This window comes from Parasteatoda tepidariorum, chromosome 2 (assembly GCF_982258835.1).
Source record: "Parasteatoda tepidariorum strain Cologne lab strain chromosome 2, Ptep-v5.0, whole genome shotgun sequence".
In the NCBI taxonomy this organism is placed as follows: Eukaryota; Metazoa; Arthropoda; class Arachnida; order Araneae; family Theridiidae; genus Parasteatoda; species Parasteatoda tepidariorum.
Window position 1 is genome coordinate 103,744,478 of NC_141756.1, and position 16,513 is coordinate 103,760,990.

General features: G+C 31.5%; 1 protein-coding gene across 1 annotated transcript in view; it reads right to left on the reverse strand.

Annotated features, from left to right (window-relative positions):
* Positions 1–496: 496 nt before the first annotated feature.
* Positions 497–16,513, reverse strand: part of Dp1 (satellite-binding protein 1 Dp1) — a 45,205-nt gene continuing 29,188 nt past the window's right edge. Inside the window, exons 16-22 of the mRNA XM_043044465.3 lie at positions 15,763–15,981; positions 13,814–13,952; positions 11,600–11,718; positions 11,274–11,513; positions 9,894–10,115; positions 4,667–4,885; positions 497–1,530 (exon numbers count right to left, since the gene is read on the reverse strand). Coding sequence (XP_042900399.2) covers positions 1,294–1,530; positions 4,667–4,885; positions 9,894–10,115; positions 11,274–11,513; positions 11,600–11,718; positions 13,814–13,952; positions 15,763–15,981 — 1,395 coding nt within the window. The 3' untranslated portion in view covers positions 497–1,293. The remainder of the gene's footprint in view (positions 1,531–4,666; positions 4,886–9,893; positions 10,116–11,273; positions 11,514–11,599; positions 11,719–13,813; positions 13,953–15,762; positions 15,982–16,513) is intronic.

Consider the following 16,513-nt stretch of genomic DNA (forward strand, 5'->3'; position numbering starts at 1 on the left):
ATAGTTTTGAGTAAAAAATAAAAAAAGCCACATTTTCTACTTTGCATTCCTCTATAACCGTTTTATCTATTCTGTTCCAAGTTTTGGATTTAATCAATTAAAATGTTACATTTCATTAACTTTACAATCAAACAAACTTTAAAGGTGTACCAAAAATAAACTTTTAGTAATGCCATCTATAGTTTGTCGAAAGTAAGAACTCCCCTAGCCATTCGCCTGGACATGTGGCGGGGACTATAGTAACGAGGTACAACTATTTCCAAGTCTGGTAATTATTTCAGACAGGTTTTGGCTTGGATCAGCAAGAGAAAAGGAATATTTTCCTTCGGTCTAATGTGTTAGTCCTACAGTTAAGAGAAGCTACCCTTCCTGAAATGTGCTATTCTTGTTTTCATAGCAGCAGCTGGCCTCAGACTTCGCGGGGGGGAATTTCTTAACATAGACAAACTATAGGTTGGCAGATATGTCAAAAACCAAATCAAAACAAAAGCCACAGTACTGGAAAGAGTTCTTTTATTTCATTTTTTTTTATATAATACAATATTGAAGGAATATACAAAGAATTTATCTGGTAATAATAAACTGCAGAATCGAGTAAGACTCGATTTTGCAGAATATAACAACCTCAGGCGCTACACCTCAAAATAAAACTTGATATGCAGAAATTTCATTTCCGATCTTATCTATTGCTCAGCAATCAAATCATATGTCCCCCCCCTTTCTTTATGTTACAAAATTATACATTTATAGCACCTTATCACACTGAATTAAATCAGATAATCACCACTAGAATGCAGCACAGTTCAAAATAAAAGATAATTTAACAATACTCAACTTTTTATATATTATATTTTTTCCGCTTTGTTTTTCACTAAAAAAGTTTCAAAGTTCTTATTGCTTTACAAACAAATTGTTCAAATTGCAGTGGTTCCATGTAATCGGTTTAAAAAGATTTTTTTTCTTCTTCCATACATGTTATTTTACACATGAAAACATTTAATAAAAATAAATCTACATAAACAATTACACGTTTGGCTTTTTTCACTGAAGGTAAAAACCTACCCATGGTATAACAGCTAAAAAAATATTGTAACCATCACCCCCAAGCATTTCCGAATTGCAGAAATTCATTTATTTATTTTGTTTTTATGGTCCTTTAGGAGGACTTTTTTGGAGAGAGAGGTTGTGGCACTAGGAGATTCAAAACTCTAATGCAAAAGTCCTAAACTTTTATAATATGCCGACAAGAAGTTTGAAGGACAATTGCAAGAAAAATAAATCTTTTTTCTCTTTTTAACGGCGTGAGGGACCCCAGGCAACGGGCTTGGGTGGCACATCTCCCCCTGTACCGAAGGACGGGAACTCTTGAGTGTTGGTGGTGTCGGGAGCTGCACTCTTCTTGTCCCAGGGGGCACCTTTTACTACAAATCCTTTGTCATTGTAATGACCTTCATCGGAGTCATGGGTCCCATTACGACTAGGAGGGTGCGTGTATTGGCGCATCAGGTCCCTTTCCTTCATATCTTGAACCTGAAACACAAGAAAACATTAGAAATTGACATAGATAAAAAATTAGCAAAAGAAACATTTCTGAAAAATAAGTCATGATAAAAATTTTGGTTCGAAAATGAAGTTACAATAACAGGGCTGGAATTAAGGACGAAATTGCCTCTAAAACTAAAGGCAATTTAAGGATGCTGATTCTCTAATGGGAGCAATTTGTAATACCAAGATGGATTTTCCAGTTATACAATTGGTAATAGTTAGTAGGAGTTAGGAGTAATAGTTAGTAGTTCCTTCACTTAAGTGAAAAAAGAAACATTAAAAAAATTAAAAAAAAAAAAACAATCCTGCAAATGCTGCAAGCTCATGGGCGCCTGACGGAAAGAGAAAAAGAGGGAGATTGAGACTAACATGGCAAAGATGCATTAAGGAAGATCTTAGAGCAGGTTTAACTGGATGGGAAGAATTGTGTTGCCTGGCCAAAGACAGGAGTGTGTGGAGAAAAAGATTCGCTGCCTCATGTGCCAGTTCGGCACGAAGAGGTACACAATTTTTTTTATACAAAAAAGTACACAGAGTACACAATTTTTTTTATACAAAAAAAAGACAGTCTAAGAATGGAAAATTGTTAAGTAGTAAGTTACAAATAACAAGGATTCTCTAGTGAAAAACAATAGAGTATGATGTAGTGATGAGGAGGGAGTAGAGATATAAGAGCTTTTTAAATATTTCTCCACATCGAATGCTTTTATGTCATCAAACCAAGGATAACTGTCTCCAATACTGGAAGTAGATTAATATCGTACTTGAAGCACTATGAAGACTGTTGTTCATTTTGTTATTTACTTTGCTTCACGGCATGTAACGTAATTTTTGAATGTGATATTTCTTTTCATCTTTTTTAGAAAAATATTTTCTCTTCTAGTTAACATCAACAAAAATTTGGAGGGAAAAAAAAAATCAAAAATTTTAGGACATTTATTGAAATGTTTAATAATTAAGGATATTTAAGGACACTTTGGCTTCTTTTTAAGGCAGGGGTGATTGTGAGACCAAGTCAAAATTCTGGAAAATTTCTTGAGTAATAATAAAAAAAATTTAAAAAAAAAAACCAGTTTAAATGGAAAAAATTTAAACAAGGTTTTTTTTCCCTTTTTCTCAATCTTTCTTAGTTACTTAATATATATGTAAAATTGTACCCGTACTTATACCATTTACACATTCCTATGATAACCTGGAGAAGTAATTGAAACTTACAAATATGTTTATGATAACTATTTACCGATAAAAAATTAATATTAATCTTGAATATAAAGCTTATAAAGTATCTGTCTCTCCCTTACAAACAAATAAAATAAACTGTGTTTTTAAGTTCCACCTTTCAAAATTTGATTACCGGAAACTTTAGTGATCAATGATTTTTTGAAACGTCTGCACCTTCGATCTCCGGAAACTTCCGGATCAAGGTTAGCGAAGAATCGGGAAATCCGGATTTTTTCCGGAGCACAATCAGCCCTGTTAAGGACAACTGAGCCCTGTAATAAACACAAAAAGACATTTAAAACAGGCTAAAAATGAAGTGATTGATAAAAAATAAATGAACATAGTGAACATTATAAATTTATATGAAGGAAAAAGAAGCACTTCTTTAGAGCCCCCTCCCCCCAAGTTTATACCTACTAAGGTGGACTAATACAAGAGAACAGACGATGTCTATTATGATTCGGCTGTTGAAGGCAGAACGGCTCATGTCATATATCACACCGTAGGGCGTGAAGGGAGCAAGACCATAACATACATGTGACTATGATCTTGAAGGGATTAAAAATTAATGATTGTTTCACATTAGTAATTATAAAATTTTACAATTAATGCAACCAAGCATTTATTTCAATCAACAGTCTTTTTATGTTAAATTTTCAACACAGTATCTTTACTTTGATATGTTAAAAAATAAATAATTTAACTTATTTACAAAAGAAATATGGAAATATTACTACAATTTTGTAAAGATTTATATTGTACAATACAATTATAAACATTAAATTTTTCTCTTAAAAGAAAAAATTGCATACTAATTCATTGGATAAAGATAACATATTTTTGATATAGGGTACATTAAAATTCAAATTTAGCATTTTTGATTTTAGGACAAAACTGTGTAGTCGCATACAGATTGAGATATCTTATTTTAATCCATGTATTTAATCCAGTATCAAGTTTTTAATTTTAATGCAACGGTTTTATTTTTAAAAAAAATATATATATATTTTTAAGATTTTTAGAAACATATACAGTGGAGCATCGTTTACACGACGCCGAAGGGACCACCGAAAAACGTCGTATAAACGATAACGTCGTATAAACGATTTTTACTTCTAAAACTTAAACTAACTCTGTTTTCAGTTAATTTTAATGTTTAACGTGTTGATTTACATAAATTTCTAAATTAGACAAAGCAAAACAAACAAATAACCAAAGAAAAATTGCAGTGAGCAATTTGAATGTATGTTACCTTTAATTATATTTTCTTGCTATTAGTCTCTACAATGCTTTGAATAGCGAGTTGAACTTACTGCTTTCTAAGATGCAATTTTAGATTTCTAATCACGGCCAAATCTAATGGCTGAAGCGCACTTGTGCAATTTGCAGGAAAAAAGAGAGCTTTTACATTTTCGAAAATAATTAGTATCGATGGGTGCGCTGGACATTGGTTGATGAATAGCAATGTTTCGTTTTTGCCTCTTCATAACATTGTCTAGTTTTTTTAGTCATCTAGTAAAAATTACGTTCGTCATCCAAGCATTCTTGTCGGCACCCTTTTCTGTATGTTTTTCATGTTGGCAAATTCCGCCCTTTTTTAAAATACACAAGAAAAAATAAAAAATTAAATAAACGTGAACAAAATCTAAAAACCGACGTATAACCGATTCTGTGCGTCATATAAACGATATATTTTTACATTAAAATGAACAGGAATGATTTGGGAACACACCAAAACATCGTGTAAATGTAAACGTCGTATAAGTGATCGTCGTATAAACGATGCTCCACTGTATTACAAAAGTAAATTAATAAAAATGAAATTTCACAAAATTAATGGGTACTATTATAATTCAGACAAGGGCATGAATAGAATAATGGAGCATATATGAAAACTTACATATTCTTCCTCCAAATTCAAAAGATAATCCTTAGCATCCAAAACATCATCTTCATCTCCTTGGATAACGACCACGTCTGGATCTGGATCATTTTGCCTGGGAAATCTGATGTCCACTTTATATTGATCCATTATTTTCAATACGTTTCGACCACGACTTCCAATAATGCGGGAATGAATGCGAGCATCGATTTTAACTTCCTCCTTGTACATATCTTCCTACAAAGGAAAAAAAATATATAAATACAATTTTTACTTAATTTTTAAAAAAAAAATCTTAGTTACGTAATGTGTTGTATTTTTGCAACTCATATACAGTGAAACCTGTGTATAACAATACTGTCTATAACGATAAACCTGTCTATAGCAATATTTCCTTGAGGTCCCGGTGAAATTCCTATTTACTCAATGTATTTTTAACTTGTTTATAGCGATAACCACTTTTCAGTTAAACATGTCTACAACGATAATTTTTCCTGTTTTGATAGTTCTATTCGGCTTTTTCTACCGTTGGAAAATGACTCCCCATCGAGCCTAAATGTGAGATAACAAAAAAAATTTTTTTTTTTTAATCTTCTTTGTATGTAATATTCTTTCGTTGTGGGAATTCCCCTCTTGTCGTGTCACTGTCGCATCGATGTCTCGTCAATGTGTGGTCCGCCTTAGGTGGGGGGGGGGAGTTTCTCGCCAATGATGATATCCCTGCTTTAAAAAGAACACTCCGAAGGTCAATTGTCTTGCTTTCCTCACCATTCATTAGCTGTGGAAGTGGCATTATTTGCCCCCAAATTGCACGTCGATTCTACAGCCATTAGATTTGGGAATAATAAAATGTTTCAAAGGACACTATCGAACAGGATTAGTTCAGAACGTTGTTTATAATCTGGATAATAAACTCCCAAATCCTTATGCAGTTGATGTAAAAAATGCATGTGATTGGATTTCCGAAGGGTGGATTGACACAATCCACCATCCAAAATTGTTGGAAGAAAGCTTTCTTTGAGGATAAAAGCAACGGAAACGCAGAAACTGAGCTTACTGAAATCACTGATGATGAAAAATGTGTGGCAGGCCTAAATTCGATTGCCAGTGATTTCCAAAGATCATCTAATACATGATTTTTATTTAACGCAGATGAATTTTTAAATTTAGATAATGATGTGTTGGTTTTCAGTGGTGCAAGTGATGAAGAGATTTGAGCAGAAGTTATCCCGGGTGATCAAAGTGATGAGGAAGAAGCAGCTGACTGTTCTCAAAACAGGACTCAAATTTCACCCGAGAATGCCATATCGCTAATTAACACTTTGCAAGATTTTGTTGCAACATTACCAAATGTAATTGATGTTCATTTGAATTCATTAGATGGACTGAAATCTATGTGCATGGAAATGGCAATTGCTTCCAAAAATAAGCAAACAAAACTAACAGATTATTTTTCTAAATAATTTCTGTTTTGATTCATATAATTGTAAGTAAATTTTTCTTGTGTGCTGTTTCATAATTCTAAGTAAAATTTTAATTTGGAGCCTATAAAAGAAGTTTAATTTATCATTAGTTTTAAGCGTATGCTTTTAAATTTCAAACCTGTCTATAACGATAACCTGCCTATAACAATACTTTATTTAGGTCCCTACAGTATCGTTATAGACAGGTTTTACTGTATATACATTTTAATTATACACACACGGTTGGCACTCAAATCTGGAAAAAAATTCCTGATGTTTTCTTTGTACATATTTATTATACCCAATGTATAAAAAGGAAACAACGATTACTGTGTTTTTTTGAGAGCTATATTGGGCTAATCATACTAGTCTTAATTGCAAGAAAAGCTTAGAAGGAAAAAGGAACAGCTGAACATACTTAAATAATGCTATAGTAAATGAAATAGTTTAGTATAGTTGGAATAACATCCTTAAATATCTCATAGATTATGTTTTGAGTGGCCACCCTTTTTTAAAAGACAAAAATTAGAAACAAAATTCCCTTTATATTCCCAGTTTGTAAAGAAAAAGAAAAAATCAAAATTCCCCGCATTTTCCCTGTTAATTTTAAATTCCCTGTATTTTCCAGGTTATCTCTATGGAGTAGCAACCCTGCCACCTGCAGCCTCTGAGTCATCATCGGAAGAATAGCTCAGTAAAATGACAGGGGAAGAGAAAGCACAGAAGTTAGCATTTACACAGTTGTCATTAAAAAACTAAAGAATAAAGAACAGTTCTTGAGGTGAACATCTACATAACTCTGTTGGCACGCAGGACAACCTGTTAAATTCTTGTCCCCAATTCTATATAAGTGTTTGTGCGAGTAGCCACGTCCAGTAAGCAAAAAACTAACAGACTGCGAAAAGGAATATTATTACGCATGATATTCCACTTCTTTTACACCGCTGCATCATTTTGTCACTTTCATTTTGTCGTAAATTAATTATGCAGAGGAGAATCAAATTGAAAAATACAAGATCTAGCCTTGGACTGCAGAAAATCACTATTTCAAAAGCTCAACATTCCTTTAATAGTTGTTTAAAGAAGTTTAATTTTTTATCTTTAGAAGAGACACTAATACGTAAAATTTTTACATCTAAAAATTTGTTATAAAATATTTTCTTTTTAATACTTTCTTTCTAAAGTTAATGACTACTTTCACACATATACATGAGGGGAATTCAAATGAAACCCGGTCACTAGTGTAAAGTAACGGTAACGATTTTATTAATCCACAAATGTAGTTATGCACAGTACACACTCATAAATATTTGCCAAAACTGTTGGCACATTTATCCGATCACGCAACTAGCCAGTCGATTCCATCTGTGAAGAAGCTAGTATGCTGCCGTCGGATCCAGGCTTGGACCCAGTCACACACGTCGTCCACTGTGACTTGATGTCCGCGAATAGCTTGTTTTAGAGGTCCAAAAACATGAAAGTCACACAGTTAAAGGTCAGGATTGTGCGGTGGATGTTCTAGCGTATCTCGTTCTCCATCACTCCTTGTTGTTCCTGCTTAATCGACTGCATGTTCCGTAGTGGACGATAACTTGCGTGACCACCTTCTCTTTGGCATGCAATCACGCGGTTGCTATGCAATGTCAAACATTCCGCATGCGTCAGTATCTCTACCAATAGATGGTGCCGCCATACATGCAGTTATGTGGTGCCCCATTACATCTAATGCAAAGTTAGAAGCACTGACCAGGTTTCATTTGAATGATCCTCATAAATATATCCTATGCTGGTTGTTCACACTTCTACCATTAGCCAACCAGTTGTCCAATGAAATAGAAATAAGAGTTAACCTGCATAATGTTATTTATAATAAACATATAAATTAAAAGAAGTTCTTGAGTTAGTCACCATCTATATCACACTGGCAGCAAAGGGTGTTACTAGTACAAAACTCTACTTTAGTTGAGCCAACATCTCCTAGAAGAAAGAAGGTCTCAGCACGGATCAATTTAGTAGTCCGACGCTACGAATATAAACTGCACAGTGGATGCAAAACAAGAAAGATGTCACTATGTTTGGGTTACTAAGCTGCGCAGTTGTGGTAAATATGAAATATGTCATTGCATTCGAACTACTAAAGGGACAAATTTCTTGTTTACGGTAATTCCTGCTGAGGCCTTTTTTCTAAGTGGTATTGATTGGTCATCATCCATATCACACTGGTGGCACAGACGGTCATCGGCATAAAACTCTGCTCTTATCGGATGCTAATGTTTTTGCAGGTAAGAAGTCCTGTCTAATTGTCATATAAGAGCAACTTGCTGATTTACTTATATTCGACAATAGCGAATGTGTTTTTTTGAGAAACAGAATACAAACAAAATAGTTGTGCCATATTTCTTAAGCTCTTGCACAACTGCAAAAAGTACATCAACATTTTAAGTTGTCAAAAACCTATTTTTACCTCTTATGTGACCTGCTTACAGTAACAATGGATTTAATTATGGACAATGTCTAATTTATTAAAGTTTTAATTAGCATAAAGCATAACTAAGTCCATTTACTTAAAAAGTACAGTAAAACCTTGTTATTCCAAGAAATTTGAACTAATAGAAAATTTAGATAATCCAGATCATAGAGGTAGCTATTTTTTTTAAATACATTTTCACAAAAAGTGCCGGCACTTTAATTTAGACAATCATTTAATATATGTTTTCATACCAAATAGGTATAAAGATATTTTATTTTTAAATTCATTTCCAGAATTACTCAAAGAGAGGTACACCTCCACTCCTTTTTAGAATAAATTTTACTTCCTTTAAGTTTAAAGTATCTAATTATGAAATGTTAATTTCCATTAATTTATGTTCCTTAACAAGCTTTATAGGACTTTCTACCAATTTCACTCACACTACAATACTATATCTTTCTTGAACAGATAATCATTCGTTTTAGAAAGACAGGATATTTAAATTAATCTTTAGGAATATCAAAAGATGACTGAAATTAAGAAAATAAAAATTTTCAATTTTCTTTAGAAAAATCAACCAACTTCAACTCACCAAGTGCCTGTTATTTTGTTGCTCATCTTTAAATTAGATTTACGAAAAGAGTATAGAATTAGCTTTCTAAATATCTCACAGCCCTGTGGAATATCTCCGTCGGTGAATAATAACTTAAATATGGATAGTAACAATCAAATAATTAGAAAAACTTACTAAGTAACTCTAGCATGTAACTAAGTCAACGTAAAAATTTTTGATCAATGCATTGGCCCTTCCTTGAAATTATAAATTTTTATTAAGAGAAAAAAATTAGATAGAAATAGTAGAAAGAAAAGGATTAAACATGACAGGCTTTCAGGACCTACCTTGGAAATGGGTAGGTCTCAGTAATTTTATATAAAACAGCTAATTTTAAACATTAGTAATTAATTTTTTTAATGACAAATTTCTTAAAAATGAAATTGTAGTTGACTATCATTACAATTTGATCTTATACAGCATTTTTTTTTTCTATTTCGATCAATTTAAAGATCATTATTCACATAAAATAATTTAAATTTAGCTATATCAGACCAACAGTAAGCAGCGCATGTTGCAGCTGAATAGGAGTTTGCCATTGAAATTTTGAAGAAAAAAAAGAAAAAAATGGGGGGGGGGAATCTATTTTTGTCCTCTGGTGTAGTACTTCAGTAAGAGCTTCGGATAACTGAAGTTTTATTGTAAGGCATTTCAGAACATTATTTAGAAAATTTATCAAAAGTCTGGGTATACACGTACCTGCTCCTTAACCAATTTCAAGATAGCATCTCTCGCTGCTTCAGCATCTTTTTCATATCCAGTGACAGTGATCACTTTGTCACTAGCCCCTTCTCTTTCTGGGAAGTTGATGTTAACGTTGAATTCTTTTCTAATCTTTGTAATCACAGCTCCATTCCTACCAATTATTTTGGGGTGGTATTGTGGATCAACTTCAAAAGATAACTGGAAGCTTCTCAGAAGCTGAAACATAAAAATGTAAATAATTAGTCAAACTTCATTTTGAACGAAATTATCTTACTGCAACATAATGTAATTCCCAAATGAATGATAACATAGGAAATAAACATTTATTTAAATCTTCATTTATAATAATATTTTATCAATTATATATTTAAAGAAGTTTAATAATGAAGGCATCTTCCAAGAGTATGATCAGAAGAAATAAAAAATTATAAACTAATGTAATTTATGTTTTACAAAAAAAAAGACAGCAATAAAATCTTTTTAACCAATATAGCGTTACAAATAGACCGCGTTCCAGTTTCAAAATCTAGTTCAGAAGTGCCACAAACAGATCTTTTCAACTCTGGACCCAAAACTTTTCTAATAATTATGTCAGATTCTAGTCTGGATAGTAAAATTGACAACACTAAAAAAACAGTAGTATCTTCTTTGGATGCGGGAACACTTTTAGATAATTTTCTTAAATGGGGTGCATTTCTGAATGGTTAAATAATCTGATGCGAGTCCCAGTGGCTCAGGGGAAAAAGCACTCATTTCCAATTAAGTGACCCAGGTTCGAATCCAAAGGAATAGATGGAATTCTTCGACCGGCTCACAACATTCACAGTGCTGATGCTAAATATCCTTGGCGGTAGATAGATCATTAGTTGGAATCTCCCTGCCGTTAGGCTAAGAGTGTGAGGTTTTATTGGTTTTCCTCCCCATGTAATGCAAATGCAGGTTAATTCCATTTTAAAGTCCTCCACAAAGACTGTTTTGTTTCACTGCTTGACTCAAAAAGAGTTTCCTTGCCATCTGAGTTAGGTTCAAAGCTAGAAGTCTATAATGTTGAATATTGATACTCATAATCCCAAAAAGGAGACCGGCTGTTCAACACCTTTTATAAAATATTCTGAGGTATTTACCATACTGAAATTTGACACATAGAAAATTAGACTCAACAATTTTTACAAATGGGATCAATATAACTATTAGGAGTAGGTTCAAAAATTATTATAAAACACAAATTTGAAACTAGCACTTTCATAAGTTAATTTTTAAGTTTTTTTATTTAAAAAAGGTTAAAGTTTAGTTGTACCTTAAAATAAGTGAAAAAATAGAATTAAAAAGATAAATAAAAATTACTGTTTAGCCAAAATAAAAATATGCTCCTACCCTATCTTGTTTCTCAAGTTCTAACTGTTCAATTCTCTCCTTCAGAGCCACTTTCGTCTTCTGAACATTGGCGGGAGGACCCTTGATGGTTATGGTGTCAGAATGGTCATTCTGAGGTGGAATGATGATGTTAACGTCGTACATGTCCATCATACTTCGAACATCTTTTCCTTTCTGCCCAATAATGAAGCGATGAAGATCATATGGCACTTCTATTTCTTCAGTGGTGGGAACAAGATCCTAACAATATTTAATTGAGAATTGAAGCAAAATATATTATCAATTGCAATTATTTAAGAAAACATTGACAAATGAGGAAAACCTACCAGCAAAGCTTGGCAAGCTTTTTCACAATTTTCTTTCTTTCCTTTTATGATAATTATATTCTGCTTGTTTGATTCAGAATCAGAATGATAGTCGCCATTGACAGCTGGTTTCTCAGAATCTAATAAGTGAAAAGGTAGAGGAATTATTAGCACTAAAACTATAAGTGGCAAAAAAGTTTCATTCTAAAAAATTAATTAATTTTAGTTTGATTATTAAGACAAATCAATTACAAAAAAGCTGAAGATTGAATTTAAAGCAGTTAAAGATTAAAGCTATTTAGAAATAGTGAAAACTCTCAGTAAGGGCCACCTGTCGGTCCATTGAAAATTGGCCCTTATGAGGGGTGGACCTTAAATGGGGGTGACCAAAAAATAAAATGAAGAAATCAAAATTTATGTAGAAAAAAACTGTTTATTAAAATTTTAAGTTTTTATACATGTTTAAAAAAATTTAAATTGAAGTTTCTTTACTTTTTACAACTTTTTCGCAAACAATTTTAGTTTCTAATGATTCCTTAACTCTATAGAACAAATTAGTAAAATTCGCATCATTTATTAATGCCTTGGATTGGGATATCAGTTTATTTACTTCTATTAGCGTTTCTTGGTTTGATAAATATGGCACGGGGGACTCATTCTCATTATCTGAATCAGACTGAACTCCTGAAAAAATTGAACAAATAAGTTTAAAAAAAATATGTATTGTATTTTTTTAAAACTTAAAACAATATAATTTTTGAGAAATTTTTTTAAAAAATAAATGGCCTTTATTGGAGGTAGTCAGGAAAATGTGGCCCATTAATGGGAGGAAAATTAACATTATGTCTATGGGGAAAATTTTCGTTCCTCAAAATATTGGCCCTTAATAGAGGTGGCCCTTAAGTAGAGGTGGCCTTTAGGAGAAGTTTCACTGTATTCAAAATAGCCTAAGGCAAAGTCACATGGGATCAAAGTCACATGGGCGAAAATCTGAGGCAATCTAATAAACTTTTTCTTTAAAAAAAAGGGACATTTTTACACCAAATTGCTAATTAGTATTGCTTTTGAAGTTCCTAGAGTTTAGAATATATAACAACACAATACACAGAATCAAATGAAGAAAAAAAAAGGTTCTTAAAACTGCTTGCCTGAACATCTCGAAAACTTGATTGATTGTCATTACATTAGACTTCGAGGTTGAGCAGCTATAAAAAGTGAGGCACATTGACCAGAGGTCTATTGTACACAAACCCTAAAAAATGATTAGGGTTATAGCTGAAACAAAGTTCAGCAAACATCACACAGGAATTTATATTTCAGACCTTAATGCAATGTTGCCCTAAATGCTCAAATCTTTGAGCAGAATAGACCTCACAATCACAAAGTATATGTCGTGAAGTCTCCTAAAGATGACAACCTCGACAAAGAGAATCAGATTAAACACCCATTATAAAGAGGTGCATCCCGAGGGAGCAGTGTTCAGCGAGAAGACCAACGATCTTCCTCAAACTGTTCCTGTTTAGCTTAAGAAGCTTTTTTTGACGCACACTTGGGCAATCGCGATTTAGCTCTTTAGCTTATCTCTGACAATCAGAGTTGCTCCATTGCTCAGGGGCAATTTTGCCACAGATCTTGAATATAGATGCCCTGAATGATGTGGAAAAGATTCCCAAAGATCCTCAATCCCAGTATTATCCACAAAAAAATTTTAGACAGTAATGTCACTCCCACCCTCTTAATTTTTGAGGAGTCAAATTTAAAAAAAATCAAGGAGTGAACCTCAAAACAAAGATTAAATTTGTTGTAAATTACCACCCTGTTGAACATATTTCATAATGGACACATTATTTATGTAAAGTCCTCTAAAATTTATTGATTGAATGCTTAACATTGACAGCTGTTGTAATACACAAGTGTAACAATCTGACACAGAAAAAGGAAATATCTCCACTCTACTCTTAAGATGAAAACTAATTAAATTTTTCAATCAGTTATTGAACCGCATCATCAGAACAGCTTGGAGCGGGTTCCAAATATTCTGTGTCACGGGACTCACCCTAATTAGAAAAAATATGATATTTTGTAGTCTTATTATAAATCATAATAAAAACTGCATGATAGTAAATATATGAAGGAATCATTGTTAAATAATTAAAATATTGAAAACAATTACAACTAATAAATATGACACTCTTTTAACGAATATAAATTTTAATATTGGAATAATTTTATTACCATCATTTCTCTCACGATCAGGGAACTTAATGGTAACATCAAAATCTTTCTGAATATTCTGAACTTTTATTCCTCTAGCTCCCAGAACTGTACGATGATGTTCTTGTAAAATTTCACATTCCATGGTGACTCTGGAATCCTAATAATTAATATTTAAATTAAAACAGGTTCAAGTTTATAGATTATTATAACCAAATAAGAAATTAATTTTTATCACAAGCTTCACAGCTGCCAACAAGGGTAGGAAAAAATGCAATAGATTTTACAAAATAGAAATTTCATGATAATTGTTGCAAATGTACTAAATATTTTACACATAGGGAATTTTATAGTCATCAAAATAGAAATACTGCAATATTTTCCAGTTATGATTTCATGTTAAACATACTTGAAATGTTTTGAATTAGATTTATTCATAATTTCGAATATTAATAGGCATTTAATTCATCGAAGATAGTTAAAAGATCTCTTTAATTACTTAAAGGAGAATTCTGAATGAAAATAAACTGAACATTTTAGAACAAAAAAAAAAAAATTTGAACTGATTTCTATAAATGAGGCTAGCTTCATTATGTATAAGTAATACTTATTTAAATATTCAAGCAAGCAATAATCTGTACAAAAATTGGATTTCAATAAGGATTTTTTAGGAAACTTACTCAATTTTAGGAAATTCTCTAAAATGTACAAAAACCAGGAGAATTTTAGTTAAACCAGTAGTCTACTAGAAAATCCAGTAGAGTTGGCAGCTATGATGTGTGCATTTTTTTAAAAAAGAATTATATGAATAAATTTTACTTACAAGATTCTTCTTTTGTAAAAATTTTAATTTTAACAAACTGATTAAGAAACAAAAACAAAAATTTCTTAAATTTTCAAAAACTTCTTTAAAATAGAAACATTATGTTACGAACAGTGTAAAATAATTGTACGTAGTTCAAGAAAAATATATAAACTTAAGTAGGTAAAATATTAGCTATTTAAAATCTGACAACTAAGCATTTATTACAAAAAAGAAAAAGAGGAAATAGTTGTATTAAAAAGATCTGATTTTAAAGCGATGCCGATTTGTTCTGCTTTTTGGTAAAGCTTTTTTCAGCAATAGCAAAACTTATGTTCAAATGTATGATTCTTAGTTTAAGTTTGCGTATTTTTGTTCGACCAATACAAATTCAACTAATACCTTATACAACTAATTCAAAAGCCTACACAAAACATCCTTTTTCCAACTATCACCAACAGAACAAAATTATTCAATTTCTGCAGGGTTAATTTTTAGGTCACTAAAACTTAATAATTTTTTTCTGCTGAAAGCTGAGCAATTCGTATTCCAGTTTTTGTCCTTTAATGTTTTTAAAGACAAATTCCAGAAGAATGTTTTAAATGTTATCACTTTTCAACAAACACAAAATTTGGGAAGGAGGGAAAAAAATAATCTTGTAGTGAACTTTCAGAGAAAACATTAAAATACAATGCAATCAAAATAAGAGCCATTAAAATTCTTATAATAAACTAAAATATAACATTAAAAAAAAAAAAAAAAATACAACCCAAAATTCTAAAATTTTCAATTTGCCTATCATAATAAAATTATAACCATGAACTAAACTTAGAGGTAGGATGTGGTTGATTTCCAGACAATCAGCTTTTATTAGGTTTATAATAAAAAAATAATACTTGGAATATATATATTAACAACTTTATGAAATCTTATTTGTAAATAGCAGTTAAAAAAGAAACTTAAAAAAATCCACCTCCACAAACTATTCTGACTTTTAAAATAAAACTAAGTGATTTCTGCACAAATTTGTGTCACTAACACTTAATAACTTAAAACTAAAACACTTAATAAGTTAGTTAAATGTGTAAAAATGTCAAAACTCAGATGATACTCCAGCAGATTGGAGTTTCAAAATTAAATAAAGCACATAAAATTAACATATAATTACCAAATCTTGAACGATTTCCAGCAATTTTGCTTTGGCTCCTTCGATATAATCTTTAGCTCCTTTTAGAGAGACTTCATCACTATCTGAACCAATCTTGGGGAAGCTCACGCTAACACCACCAAATTCATCGGCAATTTGTTTCAATACCTCACCACGTCTTGCAACAAAATGCCGGTGATGTTTTGGATCAATACGGACTTTATCTTCAGTTGTATTTTTCTAAAATATTAAATAATTTAGTAACTAGTTTTCAATTATTGTTTGACAAAGGATATTACAAGTTCTTCAATTACTTAAAACTATTTCAATTAAGTTTCAAGTCACTGTTCAATAATTCACACTCAAGTCATTGTCATTAGTTCACACACATTTAGAATTAAAATTTTAATCAAAGTTTTTCAAAAAAGAGCTTATATTAATTCAAACAGACTCATTCAAAATAATTAAGTTTAAACCAGAAACTAAGACCTTATATTGTTATAAATAATGCAAAATATTAAGTGATTTTAAAATGAAATATCTACAGAAAAGTAAACCTAATAAATACTAGAAAAAGCTTTTGCTTTTACACACGCCACTAACTAAAATGGAATTTTCCGTAGTATAAGAAAATATTTCAAGTAGTGAAAGTGATCATGTATTCATATTTTATTTAATAATATAATTTCATTCATCGCTTTAAGCAAATAATTTAAACAGATATATAAAAAGGTCAGAGAGACAAATTGTCATGTGTTTAGTTACATAAAAA